This window comes from Oryzias latipes, chromosome 17 (genome assembly GCF_053564925.1).
Source record: "Oryzias latipes strain Hd-rR chromosome 17, Olatipes_Hd-rR_3.1".
NCBI classification, from domain to species: domain Eukaryota; kingdom Metazoa; phylum Chordata; class Actinopteri; order Beloniformes; family Adrianichthyidae; genus Oryzias; species Oryzias latipes.
Genome location: NC_136253.1, coordinates 36,381,039 through 36,399,750, shown reverse-complemented (window position 1 = coordinate 36,399,750; position 18,712 = coordinate 36,381,039). Strand labels below are relative to the sequence as shown.

At 46.6% G+C, this 18,712-nt stretch overlaps 1 protein-coding gene and 1 long non-coding RNA gene across 7 annotated transcripts; both read right to left on the bottom strand.

Annotated features, from left to right (window-relative positions):
• Window positions 1-336: 336 nt before the first annotated feature.
• On the bottom strand, window positions 337-14,650 carry LOC101172146 (noelin-3). Of its 2 annotated transcripts, XM_078935431.1 has the most exons (7): window positions 14,461-14,650; window positions 13,012-13,155; window positions 11,901-12,056; window positions 4,755-4,974; window positions 4,179-4,285; window positions 2,741-3,458; window positions 337-475 (listed from the first exon to the last, which is right to left on the bottom strand). In XM_078935431.1, the coding sequence occupies exons 1-6, from the start codon at window positions 14,530-14,532 to the stop codon at window positions 2,781-2,783; spliced, it is 1,377 nt and encodes a 458-aa protein (XP_078791557.1). In that variant the 5' UTR covers window positions 14,533-14,650; the 3' UTR covers window positions 337-475; window positions 2,741-2,780. The 2 variants fall into 2 exon arrangements, with proteins under 2 accessions (XP_078791557.1, XP_011471679.1); XM_011473377.4 differs by lacking the exon at window positions 337-475 and having other exon boundaries at window positions 2,389-3,458; window positions 14,461-14,649.
• Window positions 5,935-10,633, bottom strand: LOC144986870 (uncharacterized). 5 transcript variants are annotated; one of them, XR_013650737.1, is made up of 6 exons: window positions 10,498-10,633; window positions 6,970-7,080; window positions 6,829-6,876; window positions 6,647-6,756; window positions 6,329-6,455; window positions 5,935-6,100 (listed from the first exon to the last, which is right to left on the bottom strand). It is a non-coding gene; the product is annotated as an uncharacterized LOC144986870 (long non-coding RNA). The 5 variants fall into 5 exon arrangements; XR_013650738.1 differs by lacking the exon at window positions 10,498-10,633 and adding an exon at window positions 9,972-10,077; XR_013650739.1 differs by lacking the exon at window positions 10,498-10,633 and adding an exon at window positions 9,948-10,071.
• Window positions 14,651-18,712: the final 4,062 nt, after the last annotated feature.

Sequence of the window (18,712 nt, the reverse complement as noted above, 5' to 3'; positions counted from 1 at the left end):
AGTGCCATCTAGTGGCCCGCTGGCGTCACTGCTGGTGCTGTGCAGTTCAGCAGCTGCTGCCTGTTCACAGTAAGACATCCCGGACTCAAAGATTCAGCCCTTAGCAGAAAACCAGGACAGAAAGGAAACCCAGACAGAGAAAAGAGAGGAGTTTTAGAAACACCTTTAATGACCAGTCATCATTACACAAAGACACATCTAAACAGTCAAGGAAACACATTCAAAAACTCAGCACTAAAGTCTAGTCGTTAACAGAACATTGGTCACAGCCCACGTATGAACAAAAACATCCAGCCCGTATGAGCTTCTAAAAACTCAACTGTCCCACCAAAAGTCTCTTAAAAAACAATGTTGGACCCAACTCTCCGTATCCGATTTTTCCTCTTCATCCAACCGCCAACTTATCCTAAACGTGAACGCTGTTTGGCCAACTATAGCCCATAAATGAAACAGACAAAAACGGCTCTCCCAGCACCTGGAAAAAAGAACAAAGAAGAGAAAAAAGTCCCTCAGACAGGTGAGGTCATTTCCAAAAACAACCGTGTCTCTGCAGAGCAAAAGTCGTCAGGCGTGTAGGACAGAGCGATGAAAAAGGTCAACGTCCAATCAAGATGAATGTAGACAGGCGGGCAAACAGACAAACATAAAAACGGCACCATTCCATTATAACGAATTGTTTAGCTGCTGAAAAGATGGCATCAGTCATTAATCTTTGTCTTTTGAAATGAACTATTAAACTAAATCCTTCATAAGCACTCATGAAACATTTCCAGTTCATGTCTCACATGTTCCTGTGATGCAGACATGTGACCAGGAGCTGCAGCGGGACGTCTCTGAAGTCAGTTTACAGCTTTTAGCAGCAGAAATAGAAAAAGACTGACGGAGTCTCATTCTTGATGTGTCCAACTCTCATGTGACGAAGCAAAACAACAAAATACAGATGTTCTACAACAGAGACGACTGAAACTCCAGCAGAAACATCAGCACCCACCTCATCATCGCGTGTCCTGCCTCCTGGAACCGTCCTGGAAACCTGTGAGCTGATTGGCTATCAATAAAGTTATTGTCTCATTCCTGTGATAACACGTGACATTAATGCACTCCTCCATCATGAGAAGAACATCGATTTGATATGGATGGAGGTCAGTCCATTCTGTCAGTAATGCAGAAGCATCCATGCTAGCCCTGGAATCATTTGGTATCGGATCGATGCCCAAATCTCCAGTGTCGCCCAGCAGAGCAGCTGCCGTTATAGTGACCGCGATCGCTTCAGCTCCATGGACTTATGATGTTTATCTTAGTTTCATCAAGGCAATAATAAAAAAAAGACCCCCCAGGTTTGTTTTTCAAACTGGGCCACAGACAGAAGGAAGTAACGTTTAAAACGGCCAGAGGGACGTGGGCCGGGAGAGTGCAGAACCTCTGCTGCCCAGAGGCCAGCAAAGCTAGCTATGCCGTCCACCGGCGGCTGGCTAGCGTGGCGAGGCCGACCACTGAGTGCCCACGGAAACTTGTTCTATCCTAGGCACTCTAACATTGGGAGGTGGGTCATCTAGACCCACTAGACAGTCTCTGAACCTTTTTTCTTCAGTAATTTGTGATCTTCACTGGTGTCCATGGATTACATGAAATCTTTCCACCTTTATCCACCTTTGTCATGGTAGGGAGAACACATCAATGGAAGGGGGGGTCATCTAAGATAGCACAAGGGTTAAATGATGTAACCAGGTGGGGCCACCACGGAAACTGCAGACAAACCCATTCGGGGCCCACTTTTAAACCATCTTGGCCTTGCTGGCTGACCGCAGACACGGCAACGTGCTCGCCGGCGCCTCGGTAGAGTTCCCCAAAACATCTCAACCCAAGCTACTCGCTCAACACCATCCACGTTTTCCATGATGTGGCAACCAATGGAGTCCAGAAAAACATTGGCAGTTGCTCAACGGCGGCGTCGATCAGTAAATTTGACGAGCGTCAAAAGAGAGGCGGCAGACGCGAATCCCGTCCGGTGTGAACACAGCTGTAGGCGTTCATTAGCCACGTAAGCCATTAGCAACTTAACCTCCTCAGGATCTGAGGTCACGCACTGGCGCTCTTTACTGGACAGCCGATTTACCAAAAGTGCTCTTGAGCAGAGGAATGTGACCTCCACCTCTGACAGAGCGGCGAGTAACACGCTCAACGCTGTTTCTTTGACTGATAAACTCTGCCCGAGGATCCGAGGCCAGTTAACGCAGTGCTTCATACATCAGTTTTAGTCCCAGTCCTTTAATCAGCAAAATGGACATTTATCAAAAGTGAGAGGAGTCAATGCAAAGACACCCGAGCTTCATACAGCAGAGAAAAACAAAAGACCCTAACCCTCTGACAAAAACTCAAACACAACCCTGAAGACACAATATTTTATTTACACACAGCATCTTGTTCACGCAAAAGTAAAACCAAAGGAAGGAACGAAGACACGCAGGTTCACCATCAGAACAGGAGGAACAATGGAGTCAGCTGAGAGTCACGCACTGCAGAATGACCAATGACCTGCTGACGTGCACGAGAAGACGGCGAGACGCTCCACAGACGCCGAACGGGAACAACACTCAACGCAGCTTGGTACATTTATAAAGGTACGATTGCAGACGTTTCTACACACTTCTGCTCAGACTGACCACTAAAAAACGTAAAGCAGTTGAAGAAAACAAAGTCATGTCAGATTCAGCAGAGAGTCATCAGCATAGACGTTTACCAAAAGCTTCCGTGCTTTCTTCCTCTCCTCCAGCTCCGTCTCAGGACTCCTCCTCTGTTTTTATAAGGTGAAAAAGCGTGACGTTGAACAGAACCTGGTGCCCGTTGTTCCAGCCGTACAGGGCCCGGTCCCTGGCGTTGTAGTCCAGCATGGACAAGTGGAAGTACTGGTTATGGAAGGGGATGTCTATGTACTGGTAGGTAGAGGTTTTGGTGGAGTAGGCGTAGTACACCTTGGCCCCCGTCAGGTGGGAGTTGGTGACGTACAGAGTTCCACAGATCATGAAGGACTCGCCAGCGTTCCGCTTTGAGTATTCCGTGTTCCACGTGTTAAGGATCTGGAGCGTTTCCGGGTCCAGCTTGCTGACGACGATGTTTCCAGCATTCTGGTTGGTCGCGTACACGGCCCACAGGCCCAGTTCATCCGTCATCAGGTCGATGTCTGAGAAGCCCCCCCACGTGTACGGGTACACGTTGTGGAAGCCCGCAGACTGCAGCGCCCTCTGCGTGACCACGCGGCCCGTCTCAAGGCTGTACCTCACTATGATGTTGCTCTGCATCTTGTTGTAGTACAGCGAGCCGTTGAAGACCACGTGGTTAGTCCCCGCCCACTTGAAGGGCAGGTTGTAGGTCCTGGACTCCACTCCAGCCACAAAGTCAGACAGAGACTTGAACTCCTTGACTATTTTGTTGTTGGTGTACCTGTCCATGTACCACACCTGTAAAGAAAGAGGCACACTCTGGTCACTTTGGCCCCCCAAGGAGGAACGGGAGTCGAGTCTGTTCTCACTGTTGGCTCAAGACATTTCAGACAAATTCATTGTCCGTCTGACTTCCGGCACACTACAGAAGAACAACTGATTGGTGGAAAACGTGTGATGTCACTCCTCCTCAGACTGATCCTGAGAGAAACTGGCGTTTCAGAGGAAACGAAATGAACGTTTTAAAAACTGACAGCAAAAGTTGGAGCTCAGTGAAGGGCTGTCCCACAGTGAAGGGCTGCCCCACAGGGAAGGGCTGCCCCACAGGGAAGGGCTGCCCCACAGTGAAGGGCTGCCCCACAGGGAAGGGCTGCCCCACAGGGAAGGGCTGCCCCACAGGGAAGGGCTGCCCCACAGGGAAGGGCTGCCCCACAGGGAAGGGCTGCCCCACAGGGAAGGGCTGCCCCACAGGGAAGGGCTGCCCCACAGGGAAGGGCTGCCCCACAGGGAAGCTTTTCTTCTGGCATGATCAGCATCCTGTGGTTGAATAAGAATGAAGACACTTTCTGAGGTTTGGATCTCATCTACAGTCCAGTCCTCAACTTCTTTCTGTTCACACGAAAGTACAGATTCTGCTTTTACTCTGAAAAGCCAAAACTGGACATCTACTTCCTTTTCCTGTTACTAAGTGTGAATTGGGCAAACACAGCCCCTCCTGACAGACCCCCATCATCTCACTCGGTTGTTTTGGAGAGGTTCCTGAGGGTCTGACATCCAGGCTCCAAATCTGGTCCCTGAAGTCTTCACTGTCAGCGGTCCGGAGATCTTCATCAGCTGCCCACATGCTGTAAAGAACCACACAGTGTGTCAGGACGGCGAGGAACAGGACGCCTCAGATCGTCTTACACTTTCCACGTGTCCCAGCAAAAGCTGAGCCGTTTGTGTTCATCAGCAGCTTCTCCTGGCTTTGACATGTTAATGCTCAGACCAGAGCTGAAGGTCATGTGGTACAATCCACTTCCCTCAGTAGATCCCTTAGCGGTCTGGTGGTACAGTGTCCACCCTAAGGCCAGAAGGTTGTGGGTTCACATCCAGAGGTGCCTCCCTGTTTGACACTCAGCAATAAGGAGTGAATGAAAAACAAATGGACACCCAACTTTAACCTTAAAGCCACGTTGACTCTGGCCTCAGAAGCTCCTGTTCCAATGAAAAGTCTTCATAAACGTGTCAGACTTCTTTGAATCTCTTTTTCCTGGATTATAATCTGCAGTAATCCTGCCGGTCATCCCTTCACAGCTGACCACAGAGACTCACTGAGTTTGTTCATGCAGCTGTGGAGGCGGGTCTCCAGCTTCAGGACCCGCGGACGCAGCTCCTCATAGTCGTCAGCTCCCCCCTCCTCCTGGATGCCCATCAGCACAGCAGACAGGATCCGGATCTCCTCCTGGAACTGGGAGACGAGTCTGGTGTCCGTCTTGTACTGCTCCAGAACCGGGATCAGCGGCTGCAGGGACGCCATCTTCCCCTTCAGCTCCTGGAAGAAAACAGGCAGAGGTGAAGAAATGAAGCCATGAAGGAGCGTCTGCATCTCAACGTGATGCTTGTTAGATCATTTATTCCTGATTTGGACTTCAATCCCCCACCAGTGAAAACGTTCCTTCTATCCAGAGGACGATGATCATCTTCTTTGCTCAGGATGGATTACCACTGATACAACTGTTTGGGTGGAATCCAAACTTTTCCTGGATCTGGTTTATGAAAAAAGCTTGAAATGATGTTCATATGTCTGTATTGATCATTGCTGCAACAGGTTCAGAAGCAAAAAGCTGAACGGAGCCTCGGCTCCCGGAGGTTCTGGTGGACTTCCTGCGTCCTTCGTCTGTTTGCTTTAGCCTTCAGTTCTGCTTGGACAAGCGCCTCCATCCTTACAGAAAAAAAATGGAGTCATTTACTTTAAAAAATCCATGAACGTTTTTTCCACCCAGTAAATGTTTATAAATTTTACTGCGGCTTTGTTTTTTTTAAAGTAAAACTTACCTACTAGAACCAGTTATTGTTCATGAAAAATACAATTTAATTTCACTCCGATTATTACAAACCCAAGTAAATGTTGTCGTCGTTTCTTTGTAGATCTCACACATTTTTACTTTGTTACATTCTATGTAATTATTAGGTAATTTTAATAAATGATATGTTCATTATAATTGAATTAAGGACATCTTTTTACTATTCTATTAAAGAAATAATTCTTTATTTTCCCAAACACATACTTGCAGCTTGAGGAATATTTGAAAGACACTTTTATTTAATAGTAGAAATGGCATAGATCCATTTAAAACATCGACATAACATTACACACAGACACGGCCACACAATGTCTGAACACATACACATGTCAGGTACAAGCAAGGAGCTCAGAGATCAGTATCAACCTCAAAATACAGCAGAGTACAGTAGAAGTTAAAAATACTTCAAATGTATATTTGAATTTCATCGGGTAAGTTAAGTTGACATCATCCTATAGATGACACCCATGAGTAGAAGACAAGCGTCTGTCCTCCAGAAGCCCCGCCCCCTCATGATGACGGACGGTCCTGGTTGTCTCATTGGGATGGACCACAGCAATCTGCAGTCCTCTTCACTGCTTCTCGCCTGACATGCTGGGAAAATGAATAAGCCTTTAATTAGAAATAACTTAGAATAGATTACAAGAAAAAGTTAAGAGAGATCAAATATAAAGTAAGAGGTATACTCAATGTAGTGTAATCAATTTATACAATATTTATATGACAATATTCATAAATCATCTTTTTATATCAAGTTACACAACGTGGTTCACAGGGGCTGACCCTGGGACAAAGAAAGACACGTTGGGGGGGCATACACACCACAACCCTGGCCTGGGCGCACAGTGGTGCACAGCCCCCCAGGCAGGAGCTGTCAGTGGGACAGCAGCTGTGTTGGTAGAGCAGAACTGTTCCCAGTGAGAAAGGTCCCGACGGGGAAAAACTGGAGCTAAAAACGGAATAAATCAGTAAAAAGGTCAAACTTAAATACTATTATGCTCCTAAAAGAACATTAATAATTCATCAATGACAACAAATGATTTCAAAATAAAGGCTAAGACAGTAAAATACATTTAAGAAATCAGCTAAAACTCTTATAAGAAAAATATGCATCTTGATTCTCTTAAAAAAAGAATTCACAATTGTAGAGAAAACCATATAAGGCTAGACAATCAAATATGGTCATCATGATCATAATATAGCTCAGTCTATGATCAGCGCTTTTCCACTTCATCCTCATCTTGTGGCACCTGAAACATACAAGTTAAAATTGAAACTAAACTACAGCACAAAGAAATTTTGTGACAAACATTTAATCTTACCTTGTGTCAGGCGGGGAGTCCAGATTAGCAGTCAGAATGTGCCAGGCTCTTGAAAAAAGGTTATCGATATGTTTTTCACCTCATTTCAACTTATTTTTTATGTAGAAGTCACATGATGTGAACATTATTTTGTAATATTACCTGTGTGGCCAGGTGTCCTGTAATAGTGTAGTAGTGTAGTACTTGTCCAAATTAGTTGCTTATGCGCAATCAAAGTCTGATGCTCCTCCGGTTCTGACTTCCTGTTCAAGTCTAAAAGGAAAACAGAAATATGACGAGCAGCAAAGACTAAACATAGTACTATGGCGCCATGGTCAAAAACACAGACCGTTATACTTTCTATATAATAAGTGTATAACTAATAAAATCTGCTAGTTACGTAAGGATTAATGGGGAAAAAAAGTAAGGATTCTTGGCTGACAAAGTGTGCATTATCACTTTTTACCGCACGCCGTGGAGCCTGAACCGTCCGACTTCGAAGGCATTAACTCGCTTATACCATGGTCACTTACAAAATAAATACATATTAACCCGTTTTTAGTCCCTAATTCTTGTTTACTTTCCGATTTGGATGGCTTTTCTCACAAAAAGCGGACTATTTGTTACGTGCTTCGCGCTGCACCACCGCTGCAGTCAAGATTCGGCGATATATCTATGCTGATGATCACGATGTGTTGAATAAAGCATCAGTTCAGAGAGAAAGTTCACCTTTTACCGCGTATTTTTGTCCAGATGATGAAGCTGAAGGTTGTTTTAAACAATGAGTTTTATCACTAGAGGAGACACGCCATCTTGGTGAGGTCGTCGGTGTCCACATGACAATACTTTCTAAAGCCTTTAGTGGCATTTAAGTAGCTTTTATATAATTTATATTTGTATATATTTAAACAAAAATATAAATATATATGTGTATATAATTTATATATACACGTCATTTTTTGTTGTTAAATAAGAGAAACAGCTCAAAGCTCAAACTTTAATAATAATAATAAAAATATATAAATGATAAGTCAATGATAATAAATAACAATAAATCATTAACAAGTCAACAATAAGTCCAAAAGTTAACAACAGCTTTCCCCTTAAAAAAACTAAAGAGAAACAATAGATTTACTGATTCATGTTAGTGATCAGTTTGTGTAACACAGATGTTATGGTGTCGGGTTTTAAGCTAACATTCTGGCCTCTTATCAAAATGTGTTTCCTCAAATGTTCTGAACATATCCAGACTGTATTACTAGTTGGTACCACAGTGATCCATCTGGGTTAACTCTTTTTATTGCTAAGGCCCACTTTTTCCTGAAGTCTGAATCCTTTGGAAACCTGCAAGAAAAGTTCAGTCTCTGAGTCAGAAATGCATAAATCTATATTATTATAATAGTCTAGTCCTAGTATGCTGTATACAGGTTTGACACAATAAAGTTTACATTTATGTCGACAGCAAATTATACGTACATCATGCAGCAGCATGTTGATAACAGCCCTGCAGCATCATGCATGTCAACATGTGTTCTATTAAAAAAAACATGTGTACTATTAATCAGAATTACTTTATTGATCCCACATTAATGAAGCCCCTGCAGCATTAAAAGAAAAGAATTATAGTACCTACCTCTGACATGTTCTGCCTTCCTCCTTCCTGCACTAATTTCTCTGATTTTGGCAGTTGAAACCCGCACAATGAACTGGCATTTTGCCAAAAATGTGTTCACATGCTGAACTGCAGCAGCGACTTGACCTCACCAAGATGGCGGTGCTCTCCTCCCATGAGGAACCACGTGATGTCTCCTATAGTGATAGAACTCATTGGCTGTAACCCTTGTGCTATCCTAGGCACTTTACCATTGGGAGTGGGGTCATCTAGACCAGTGTTTTTCAACCAGTGTGCCGCGGCACACTAGTGTGCCGTGGGAGATGATCAAGTGTGCCGTGAGAAATTGCCCTCTTTAACTGATCTAAAAACATTTTCCATCTCCAGGAAATCAGCTCTTTGTTCATCCAAACAGGCCCTGATAAAACACTGAGAATTTAAGAATATGAAATATCATAAAATTATTTTTTCTTTGTGTTTATATGATTCTAATAAAGACATTTTGATAAGAATAACGGGATACCGCGATTTAGCTGCAGCTATAACTATGTAAGGAAAAAAGTCCCGCCCCTTTAACTGTCTCCACCAATCATTCTTGAAGGCTTAATCACATGTCATCAGTCTGACCAATCAGAAGTGGTTAAAGTCTTCACTTCCTTGTTTCGATTTAGCGCAAAAAAGTCTCTCTGTTCTAACAGAAACACCAGCTAAAGCTCGTCTTTAGCGGTGTAGCTTTGCACAGAATCTGGTATCAGACTGGAACAAGTGAACAAAACCATGAAGCTCAAAGACGCTGGTCTTTCTGCGGTCGGCGGATTACGGACACTACATCTCCCATGATGCAATAAAGTGACTGTCTTAGCGCACAATGAGTCTCTCCTCTTAACGTCTTAAAACAACGAACACATATCAAACAGTTTTTGAATCTTTTAACTTAATTTTTAATACATCTTTTAGAAAAAACAGCTGCAGCTTCCAGCTTTTTCTGCAACATTTATCACAAAAATGCATGTGAGATTGCAGAGCGGCTGGAAATCAATACAGACTGAGCTTTTTCTTTTTTTTTTATTTATCTATTTTTTTGGATGCTGGTGTGCCGCGGGATTTTTGTCAAGGTTAAAGTGTGCCGTGGCACAAAAAAGGTTGAAAAACACTGATCTAGACCCACTAGTCAGTGCTCTGAACCTTTTTTCTTCAATGATTTGTGATCTTCACTGGTGTCCATGGATTCCATGAAATCTTTCCACCTTTATCCACCTTTGTCCTGGTAGGAAGAACACCTCAATGTATGGGGGGGGGGGGGGGGGTCATCTAAGATAGAACAAGGGTTACAGAAGCCGGCGCAGTGATACAATTCATTTAAGATAGGTGACCGGAACTTCTTTTTTCACCGTCAGGTTACGGCACACCCAGCAGAGCAGCCAATCGGAATCGAGAATTCACCCGGACTATCATGGCATACGTTTTCGACTGCATGCATACAATTAAAGGTTCTCTTTATTGTAACGTGCAGACTGTCCATGAACACCTGGCTCACAGGATGTGCACAAACCAGAACATTTCTCCAGCGGACTTCCAGAGTCAGGCGTCCTGCACCATAGCGACGCTGAGGTTCACCGTGTCAGCTCGGTCGGTGTCGCAGATAAAACAGGTCGACGGAGACTTGAGTGAAACTGAGTTCCGTAGACCAGCGGGTTTTTTTCCTAATACATTTAATCATGGCGGCAGTGCAATAATTGAATCATTTCAAACTAGACGGTCTGGGGCCATACTTTAGTCATAATGGCGGGTGAGACAGAGGAGACATGACGGGAAGCACAACTTGATACCATCATCATGAAATTCACTCCTTCCAGCATGAACTTTACTGTCTTTACCACCGTTTGTTTTGGTAAAAACCCGCCTTCAAGTATTAATGGGGCATTTCCAGGCAAACGGACAAAGTTAGCTAGTAGCTCGTTAACTTAGCTAGCTAGCAGAAAAACCCACATTTGCTAGCGCAGCTGCTTGAAGGGAGGACTAACGTAATTATGTGAGCTAACAGGAACGTACAAAATTTGCTTCACTAAAAAACTTACCTTTGTGATCCACGTCTCAGTCAGCAAAGTCCGCCATCATTTGAAATGTGGAGCATGCGCACCTGACCGCTCAAATGAGGGGCGGGGCTCTGACGTCGTGCTCCCAGCACAGAGAGGCGTGTTAGAATCACTTCTGTTTCTACCAGCAAAATGCTTTTTCCCCAATAAGGTCAAAGAAATCCGACTTAAACTAATCCATAAATTCTACCCATCCAGAAATCTGCAAAGGTTCAAAGAAGATATAGATTAAGCTGCTCTGTTTGTCAAGAACAGCCTGAAGATGCTGTACATTTATTTCGGTCGTGTCCCTTTTCCACTAAACTCTGGTCTAAAGTTTGACATTTCAATTCCGCCCACATTGACTCAGACTTCCACCTTTAGAACATGTTATGTTTGGCCTCACCCACTGTCCATCCCATAAAAAAGAACAAGTCTACATCATTAACCTTTTATTGTTTTTATGCAAATGGAACATTCATAAAACCAAAGTTACAAATCCCAGCCCTCATTGTTCTATCTTTATCAATGAGTTCAAACGATACATGAACACAATAAGAAACTCTGACAATGAGAAAGCCATTAAAACATTTGATCTGTGGGTCAGTTTCAATGTCTTTGTGTAAAATGTAATAATAACCCCCCCCCCCCCCCCCGGTTTGTTCCTTCCCTGTTGCTGTTTTCAATTGTTGTGATTGAATTGTTACATTCAATAAAGTTTGTAAAAATATACCTTCTGTAACTCATTCACATTTACTTGGAAATATTAACTAATTAAGGCCATGAACTGGTTTAGTAAATATGACTTTGGATGATTAAACTTACATACAAAACAGAAACTTATAATTGCAAAAAATCACCAAGTACTGCATGGAAACAAGGTATTTTAAGTAAAAGCACAGAATTGGTATTATTTTATACCTAAAAATAAGATTTACAGTGTTGTAAAAGTTCAGATGTTGTCTGTTTATGTGGGAGAAACGCCGACACGCTGCCCAGCCTTCTCTAGGTAGACCTCATGAAATGGGCGGCACCCAAAAGGAGCGAAAGGCGGGGCCTCCAAGATCGAGCCATCTTACTTCCAGGTTGGAAAATGAGCTGTGAAAATAACTCATATTTCCTAAAATAACGTTCTTTAGTGTGCCGAGGTGATATTTGCATGGATACAGTTAGCTATGAAAGGCTTGACCATAGCGTGGTAGAGGCCGTAAAGCAGAACCTATGGAGCTATGAGGTCCGTCACCATGGAGGCTGTCCTTGAGCGTCTCCTTGCTGCCTTTACACTTCTGCTTTACAATCCCTGCTTTCCGTCTCCAGGCGGCAGCAGAACTGCACACATCTGACCCCCCCCCCCCCCCCACACACACCCTCCTCCACAGACACCCACCCATGAAAGAAACGCATACCTGAAAGTTCTTGCTAACGTGGGTCCTCCTGTCGGACTCGACCTGCCGGAACCTGGACCGGAGTCCTTTGATCTGGTTCTCCATCCTCATGATGTACTGAAAGTCTCTCTGAGTCCGCAGGTTCAGAATCTGGATGGACTGGGTCATGTTCTGCACCTGTGAGGGAAACGGTTCTGATTTCTCCGTCCAGCAGCAGATCCACACATGAAACTAGACACGTCCTGCAGGAGAGGCTGGTTCTCAACAAATGCAACACGTTTATGAAGCACATGGAGACCCATGTGGGCTGGAACCGTGAACCCGTGTGCACAGACACTGCTCTGCCCCCCCGCAGCAGCTTCAAAACAGCCCCGAGGCTGCAGACACTCAGCTGTGAGCAGAGGCTGGACTCTTTATGTGTTTGTGTCCAAAACTGTATAACTGATGTTCCTGAATGCACCTTCAGTGTGTTCAGATCCAATGTGACCCCCGTCTGTCCGCTCCTGACTTAGTAAAACTTCAAAACATTGTTTTTTGGCTTTTGAGTCTTATTCAGTCTTTTTGTGTGCCTGGAAAAGTGGGTCTGAACTAACAGCATTTCTCTACGGTCCATTTTCAGAAAAGGTTTCCTGAGGACGGATAAAGATGGAGGCAGAGATGCTGCAGCTCTCCAGCTGATGACAGCTGACACGCAAACATGGAGCTTTCTGTGCTGTACTTTTACCAAAGCAGCAACACTGGTGCATTGTGTTCTGTTCTGGTAGATGGATCCTGACCGCTGGCCTCAGGCAGTACATTAGAGAACATACAGGCGGATGTAGGACACTCTCGCACAGCTGATGTGGTTTGTTTCCACACAGAAACTGGACTGTGGGAATGTGACTTTAAAGCGCTTTGGGCCATGTCCCATTTTAGACGCCATGAATGCTGGTGTGTGTGTATGTGTGTGTGTGTGTGTGTGTGTGTGCGTGTGTGTGTGTGTGTGTGTGTGGGTGGGTGTGTGCGTGTGTGTGTGTGTGTGTGTGTGTGTGTGTGTGTGTGTGTGCGTGTGTGTGGGTGGGTGTGTGCGTGTGTGTGTGTGTGTGTGTGTGTGTGTGTGTGTGTGTGTGTGTGTGTGTGCGTACATGCCGACCTTCTCCAGCAGCCGTTTCAGCCGCCTTCCTTTGGCATCTCTGGAGCACAGGTTCTGTTCGGGAGCCACCACGGTGCAGACGCATCTCCCGTCTGCGTCCTGAGCGGAGCTGTAGACCTGCCACCCCTCCTTTGACCCGACCGTCTACACAAGAACCCAAACACAACACTCAGCCTCCACAGTCACGTGTGCTGTGACCCCCAAGGCTCCCCCCGTCTGACTGCATTGAGACCGTCCTGCCTTCAGGGAAGTGCAGCTTGTTTCTAGCTTTGATGGAGGAGCTCCTGGTTTTTCTCTGTCAGTGAAAGTTCCTCAGAGAAATCAAAGGATCTAAACTCGGTGGAGCTTCTTCTGCTCTTTACCAATCATCGCAGAAGGCTTTGTTTTAACAAACCAGTGCTGCATATTTCCATGTTTAATCACAAGCCAACATGAAATCCAGCATTGATCCACAGACCATAAACATGAACCGATGCTGTTTGCTGCAAACATGGAAAAGAACAAAAACCTGTGATCTGAAGACATGGAGATGTTCTGAAAGCAAGCTTGTAGCCTGAACCTGGAGGAGCGCGACTTCTCTACCAGACGGTGACAAGCTGGGCCTTTTGACTCATTTACCTCACCTGCTGATGTGTCACCTCTTTGCTCCAAGGACTGACAAGAAACGCACAGAAAATGACTCCTTCTCTTCTCCTTCCAACCCAACTTATTCAGCGTTTTATGAATTAGAGTCTGATATAATAGAACAGTCATGGGAGTGGCGGTTTTATGGAGTTCTTGCAGAAATCTCTCATTGTGTTCTGCTGCTGAAAGGATGATAGAGACAAACATCCTCTGCTCCTCTCTGAGCTCTTTGCTGCTGAACCTCACTTCCTTCATGAGTCCCTCCATGACTGACTGTCCTCCGGCTCTTTCATTCCCCTCACAATAACTCATAAGACGGACTTCCCACTATGCCTTCCATGTAGCAGAAACTGCAGAACCAGCTGCAGACCCAGTTCATCCCTGTTCTCCCTTCAACAATCTGAGAGCACAGTCAATTTAACACCACTTCCTACCACTGAGAAGCTGCTGCAGGGCAGGGGCAGGGGCAGGAGCAGGAGCAGGGGCAGGAGCAGGGGCAGTGAACTTTTTTGCCCTGCCTGACCTGCTCCCCCCCAGATAATTTTGGTAAACTTCTACATTAGAAACACGGAGCTCCTCAGCTGAACACGCGTGGACATTTTTGGTTTGAGTGATGGAGCGGATCCTTTCTAACTCCACCTGATCCACCGTCTCAGATCAAAGTTTCCGCTTTTGCTCTCAAACATCCCGGATGTGTCCAGGTGTCCGCAGTAAAAGAAACACACCTGAGCTGTGACGTCGAAACACATCAGAACCCCTGAACTTTACCCGAGCCCGTGTTCGGGTCGGCCCCAGTCCTCCCGGCGGGTTTGCGTGCGCACTCACCGCTGTGGGGGGGCAAGATCCGAACAACAGCAGGAAAAGCAGGTGGTTCAGGACCACGGACAGCGACCGCATCCTCCGCTGCCCTTGTGATGAAAGAAGAAAATCCCGCAAGTCCTCGTCCGCGTGCCGTTGTGTTCACTGACTGTCGCAGGGAGCGTGGATATCGGGGAAGGGGAGGGGGCACATGCTCTCTCTCACGCTCACCATTCGGCAACCATACCCCCCCTCCCCCTCCACTGAGAGGAGGACAAAAGTTGAAGGGTCTGTGCGTGACAAAATGCTGGTTTGGGGACCCTTCCTCATGGATGTGACATCACGCAGCGGCCCCTCCCATCTGTGTGTGGGGGGAGGGGTGTGTCATCCTTGCAGGACAGCAGCTTTAGTTTGTTTAGAACAGTGTTTTTCAACCAGTGTGCCTCGGCACACTAGTGTGCCGTGAGAGATGGTCAAGTTTGCCGTGGAAAATTGCCCTCATTAACTGATCTAAAAACATTTTCCATCTCCAGGAAATCAGCTCTTTGTTCATCCAAACAGGCCCTGATAAGACACTAAGTAGTTAGAAATATAAAAGATCATAAAATTTAATTTTCTTTGTGTTCATTTAATTCTATTAAATACATTTTGATAAGAATGACGTTACCGCGATTTACCTGCAGCTATAAGTGTTTGCGGAAAAGTCCCGCCCCTTTAACTGTCTCCGCCAATCATTCTTGAAGGCTTAATCACATGTCATCAGTCTGACCAATCAGAAGTGTTTAAAGTCTTCACTTCCTTGTTCCAATTTAGCTAAAAAAATCGCTCAGTTCTAACAAAAATACCAGCTAAAGCTCGTCTTTAGCGGTGTAGCTTTCCACAGAGTCTGGTGTCAGACCGTGAAACAAATGATCAAAACAATGAAGCTCAGAGACGCGAGTCTTTCTGCCCTCTTTCGGTAGTTTTCACCCTACATCTCCCATGATGCACTGGCTTAAAGGGACAGTGTCTCAACGCACAATGAGTCCTCCTTGTTTAACGTCTTGAAACCAAAACAAACAGTTTATACATTTTCTAACGTAACTTTTATTTCATCTTAGAAAAAAAACTGCCGCAACTTCCTGCTTTTTCCGCCACAACTATCACAAAAATGCACGTTAGATTGCGGGGGGGGGCTCGATTAATGAAGACCATGAATTTCTGCTTCTTTTTTTTTTCTTTGGATGCTGGTGTGCCGCGGGATTTTTGGCAAGGTTAAAGTGTGCCGTGGCTCTAAAAAGGTTGAAAAACACTGGTTTAGAACATCTGACGGGACAGAAACTGAAGTGACAACAATCAACCAAATAAATCTCAGTTTCTACTGACCTTTGTTTCCACACATGCTCAGTTTCCAGTCCGGCTGGATTCTGTCGCGGTAGAGGTCAGGGTTAGGGTCAGGATTGGGGTCAGGATTGGGGTCAGGGTTAGGGTCAGGATTAGGGTCAGGGTTAGGGTCAGGGTTAGGGTCAGGATTGGGGTCAGGGTTAGGGTCAGGATTGGGGTCAGGGTTAGGGTCAGGATTGGGGTCAGGGTTGGGGTCAGGGTTAGGGTCAGGGTTAGGGTCAAGATTGGGGTCAGGATTGGGGTCAGGATTGGGGTCAGGGTTAGGGTCAGGATTGGGGTCAGGGTTGGGGTCAGGGTTGGGGTCAGGGTTAGGGTTAGGATTGGGGTCAGGATTGGGGTCAGGGTTGGCGTCAGGATTGGGGTGAGGATTGGGGTCAGGATTGGGGTCAGGGTTGGGGTCAGGGTTGGGGTCAGGGTTGGGGTCAGGATTAGGGTCAGGATTGGGGTCAGGGTTGGGGTCAGGGTTAGGGTCAGGATTGGGGTCAGAATTGGGGTCAGGATTAGGGTCTGGATTGGGGTCAGGGTTGGCGTCAGGGTTAGGGTCAGGATTGGGGTGAGGATTGGGGTCAGGATTAGGGTCAGGATTGGGGTCAGGGTTAGGGTCAGGATTGGGGTCAGGGTTAGGGTCAGGATTGGGGTCAGGGTTGGGGTCAGGGTTGGGGTCAGGGTTGGGGTCAGGGTTAGGGTCAGGGTTAGGGTCAAGATTGGGGTCAGGATTGGGGTCAGGATTGGGGTCAGGATTAGGGTCAGGATTGGGGTCAGGGTTGGGGTCAGGGTTAGGGTTAGGATTGGGGTCAGGATTGGGGTCAGGGTTGGCGTCAGGATTGGGGTGAGGATTGGGGTCAGGATTGGGGTCAGGGTTGGGGTCAGGGTTGGGGTCAGGGTTGGGGTCAGGATTAGGGTCAGGATTGGGGTCAGGGTTGGGGTCAGGGTTAGGGTCAGGATTGGGGTCAGGATTGGGGTCAGAATTGGGGTCAGGATTAGGGTCTGGATTGGGGTCAGGGTTGGCGTCAGGGTTAGGGTCAGGGTTGGGGTCAGGGTTGGGGTCAGGATTAGGGTCAGGATTGGGGTCAGGGTTGGGGTCAGGGTTGGGGTCAGGGTTGGGGTCAGGATTAGGGTCAGGATTGGGGTCAGGGTTGGGGTCAGGGTTAGGGTCAGGATTGGGGTCAGAATTGGGGTCAGGATTAGGGTCTGGATTGGGGTCAGGGTTGGCGTCAGGGTTAGGGTCAGGATTGGGGTGAGGATTGGGGTCAGGATTAGGGTCAGGATTGGGGTCAGGGTTAGGGTCAGGATTGGGGTCAGGATTGGGGTCAGAATTGGGGTCAGGATTAGGGTCTGGATTGGGGTCAGGGTTGGCGTCAGGGTTAGGGTCAGGGTTGGGGTCAGGGTTGGGGTCAGGATTAGGGTCAGGATTGGGGTCAGGGTTGGGGTCAGGGTTAGGGTCAGGATTGGGGTCAGAATTGGGGTCAGGATTAGGGTCTGGATTGGGGTCAGGGTTGGCGTCAGGGTTAGGGTCAGGATTGGGGTGAGGATTGGGGTCAGGATTAGGGTCAGGATTGGGGTCAGGGTAAGGGTCAGGATTGGGGTCAGGGTTAGGGTCAGGATTGGGGTCAGGGTTGGGGTCAGGGTTGGGGTCAGGGTTAGGGTCAGGGTTAGGGTCAAGATTGGGGTCAGGATTGGGGTCAGGATTGGGGTCAGGATTAGGGTCAGGATTGGGGTCAGGGTTGGGGTCAGGGTTAGGGTTAGGATTGGGGTCAGGATTGGGGTCAGGGTTGGCGTCAGGATTGGGGTGAGGATTGGGGTCAGGATTGGGGTCAGGGTTGGGGTCAGGGTTGGGGTCAGGGTTGGGGTCAGGATTAGGGTCAGGATTGGGGTCAGGGTTGGGGTCAGGGTTAGGGTCAGGATTGGGGTCAGAATTGGGGTCAGGATTAGGGTCTGGATTGGGGTCAGGGTTGGCGTCAGGGTTAGGGTCAGGATTGGGGTCAGGATTAGGGTCAGGATTGGGGTCAGGGTTAGGGTCAGGATTGGGGTCAGGGTTGGGGTCAGGATTGGGGTCAGGATTGGCGTCAGGATCGAGGTCAGGGTTGGGGTCAGGATTGGGGTCAGGGTTAGGGTCAGGATTGGGGTCAGGATTGGGGTCAGGATTGGGGTCAGGGTTAGGGTCAGGATTGGGGTCAGGATTGGGGTCAGGGTTGGGGTGGAAACATGGATGGAGTCCTGACCTTCTCATTGGTAATGTCTCTATCAGTTTATGAAACTGTTTTCTTGCTTTTTTTCTGAAATCATTTGATCCATTTGGGCGATGCTGGGCCTATGTGTGTGTGGTGTAGTGCTTGGCACTCTCACCTCACATTGAGAATCCAAATCCCAGCTATGTTCCTCCAGTGTGGAGTTTGCATGTTCTCCTGGTTCACATGTGGGCTTTCTGCAGTTTCCTTCCTCAACAGAAACTTGCTTCATTAGTGGGTTTGAATAGTTTCCCAGGTGTGAGTGTGGTGGTTGTCAATGTGTGTGTGGCCCTGTGATGGACTGGGTGACCCCCCCCCCCTTACCAGATAGGATAGGCTCCAGCAACTCCAAAAGGCCAGAGCAGGTTTAGAAGATGAATGGAGGCTGACATGCATGTGTCTCCTGAGGGCAGCAGCTCTCAGCAGATTCAGATTTTTCATCTAAAGCTGCTGAATAAACTTTCAGATAAAATGATCTGCTTGAAAAAGTGTTGGAAAAAACACTATAAAACTGAGAGAACAGGCAGCTGTGGAACAACTAAGGAGACAAATCCATTCTAGATCCTTCTACAAACCACTGAAAATGACACTTTGGCTGCTTTCTCCACACAAACCTGCTGTGGGAACGAATATGCTTTTATATGTTTCTATATATGCATGAACATTAT

Excerpts from the sequence above, each read along its gene's own strand:
- LOC101172146 (XM_078935431.1), bottom strand. The coding sequence starts at position 14,532 with ATGCGGTCGCTGTCCGTGGTCCTGAACCACCTGCTTTTCCTGCTGTTG. Across the intron at positions 4,975-11,900 it reads ACGTTAGCAAGAACTTTCAG|GAGCTGAAGGGGAAGATGGC; the intron begins GTATGCGTTTCT and ends GTTTTCTTCCAG. Across the intron at positions 4,286-4,754 it reads CAGCTGCATGAACAAACTCA|CATGTGGGCAGCTGATGAAG; the intron begins GTGAGTCTCTGT and ends GGTTCTTTACAG.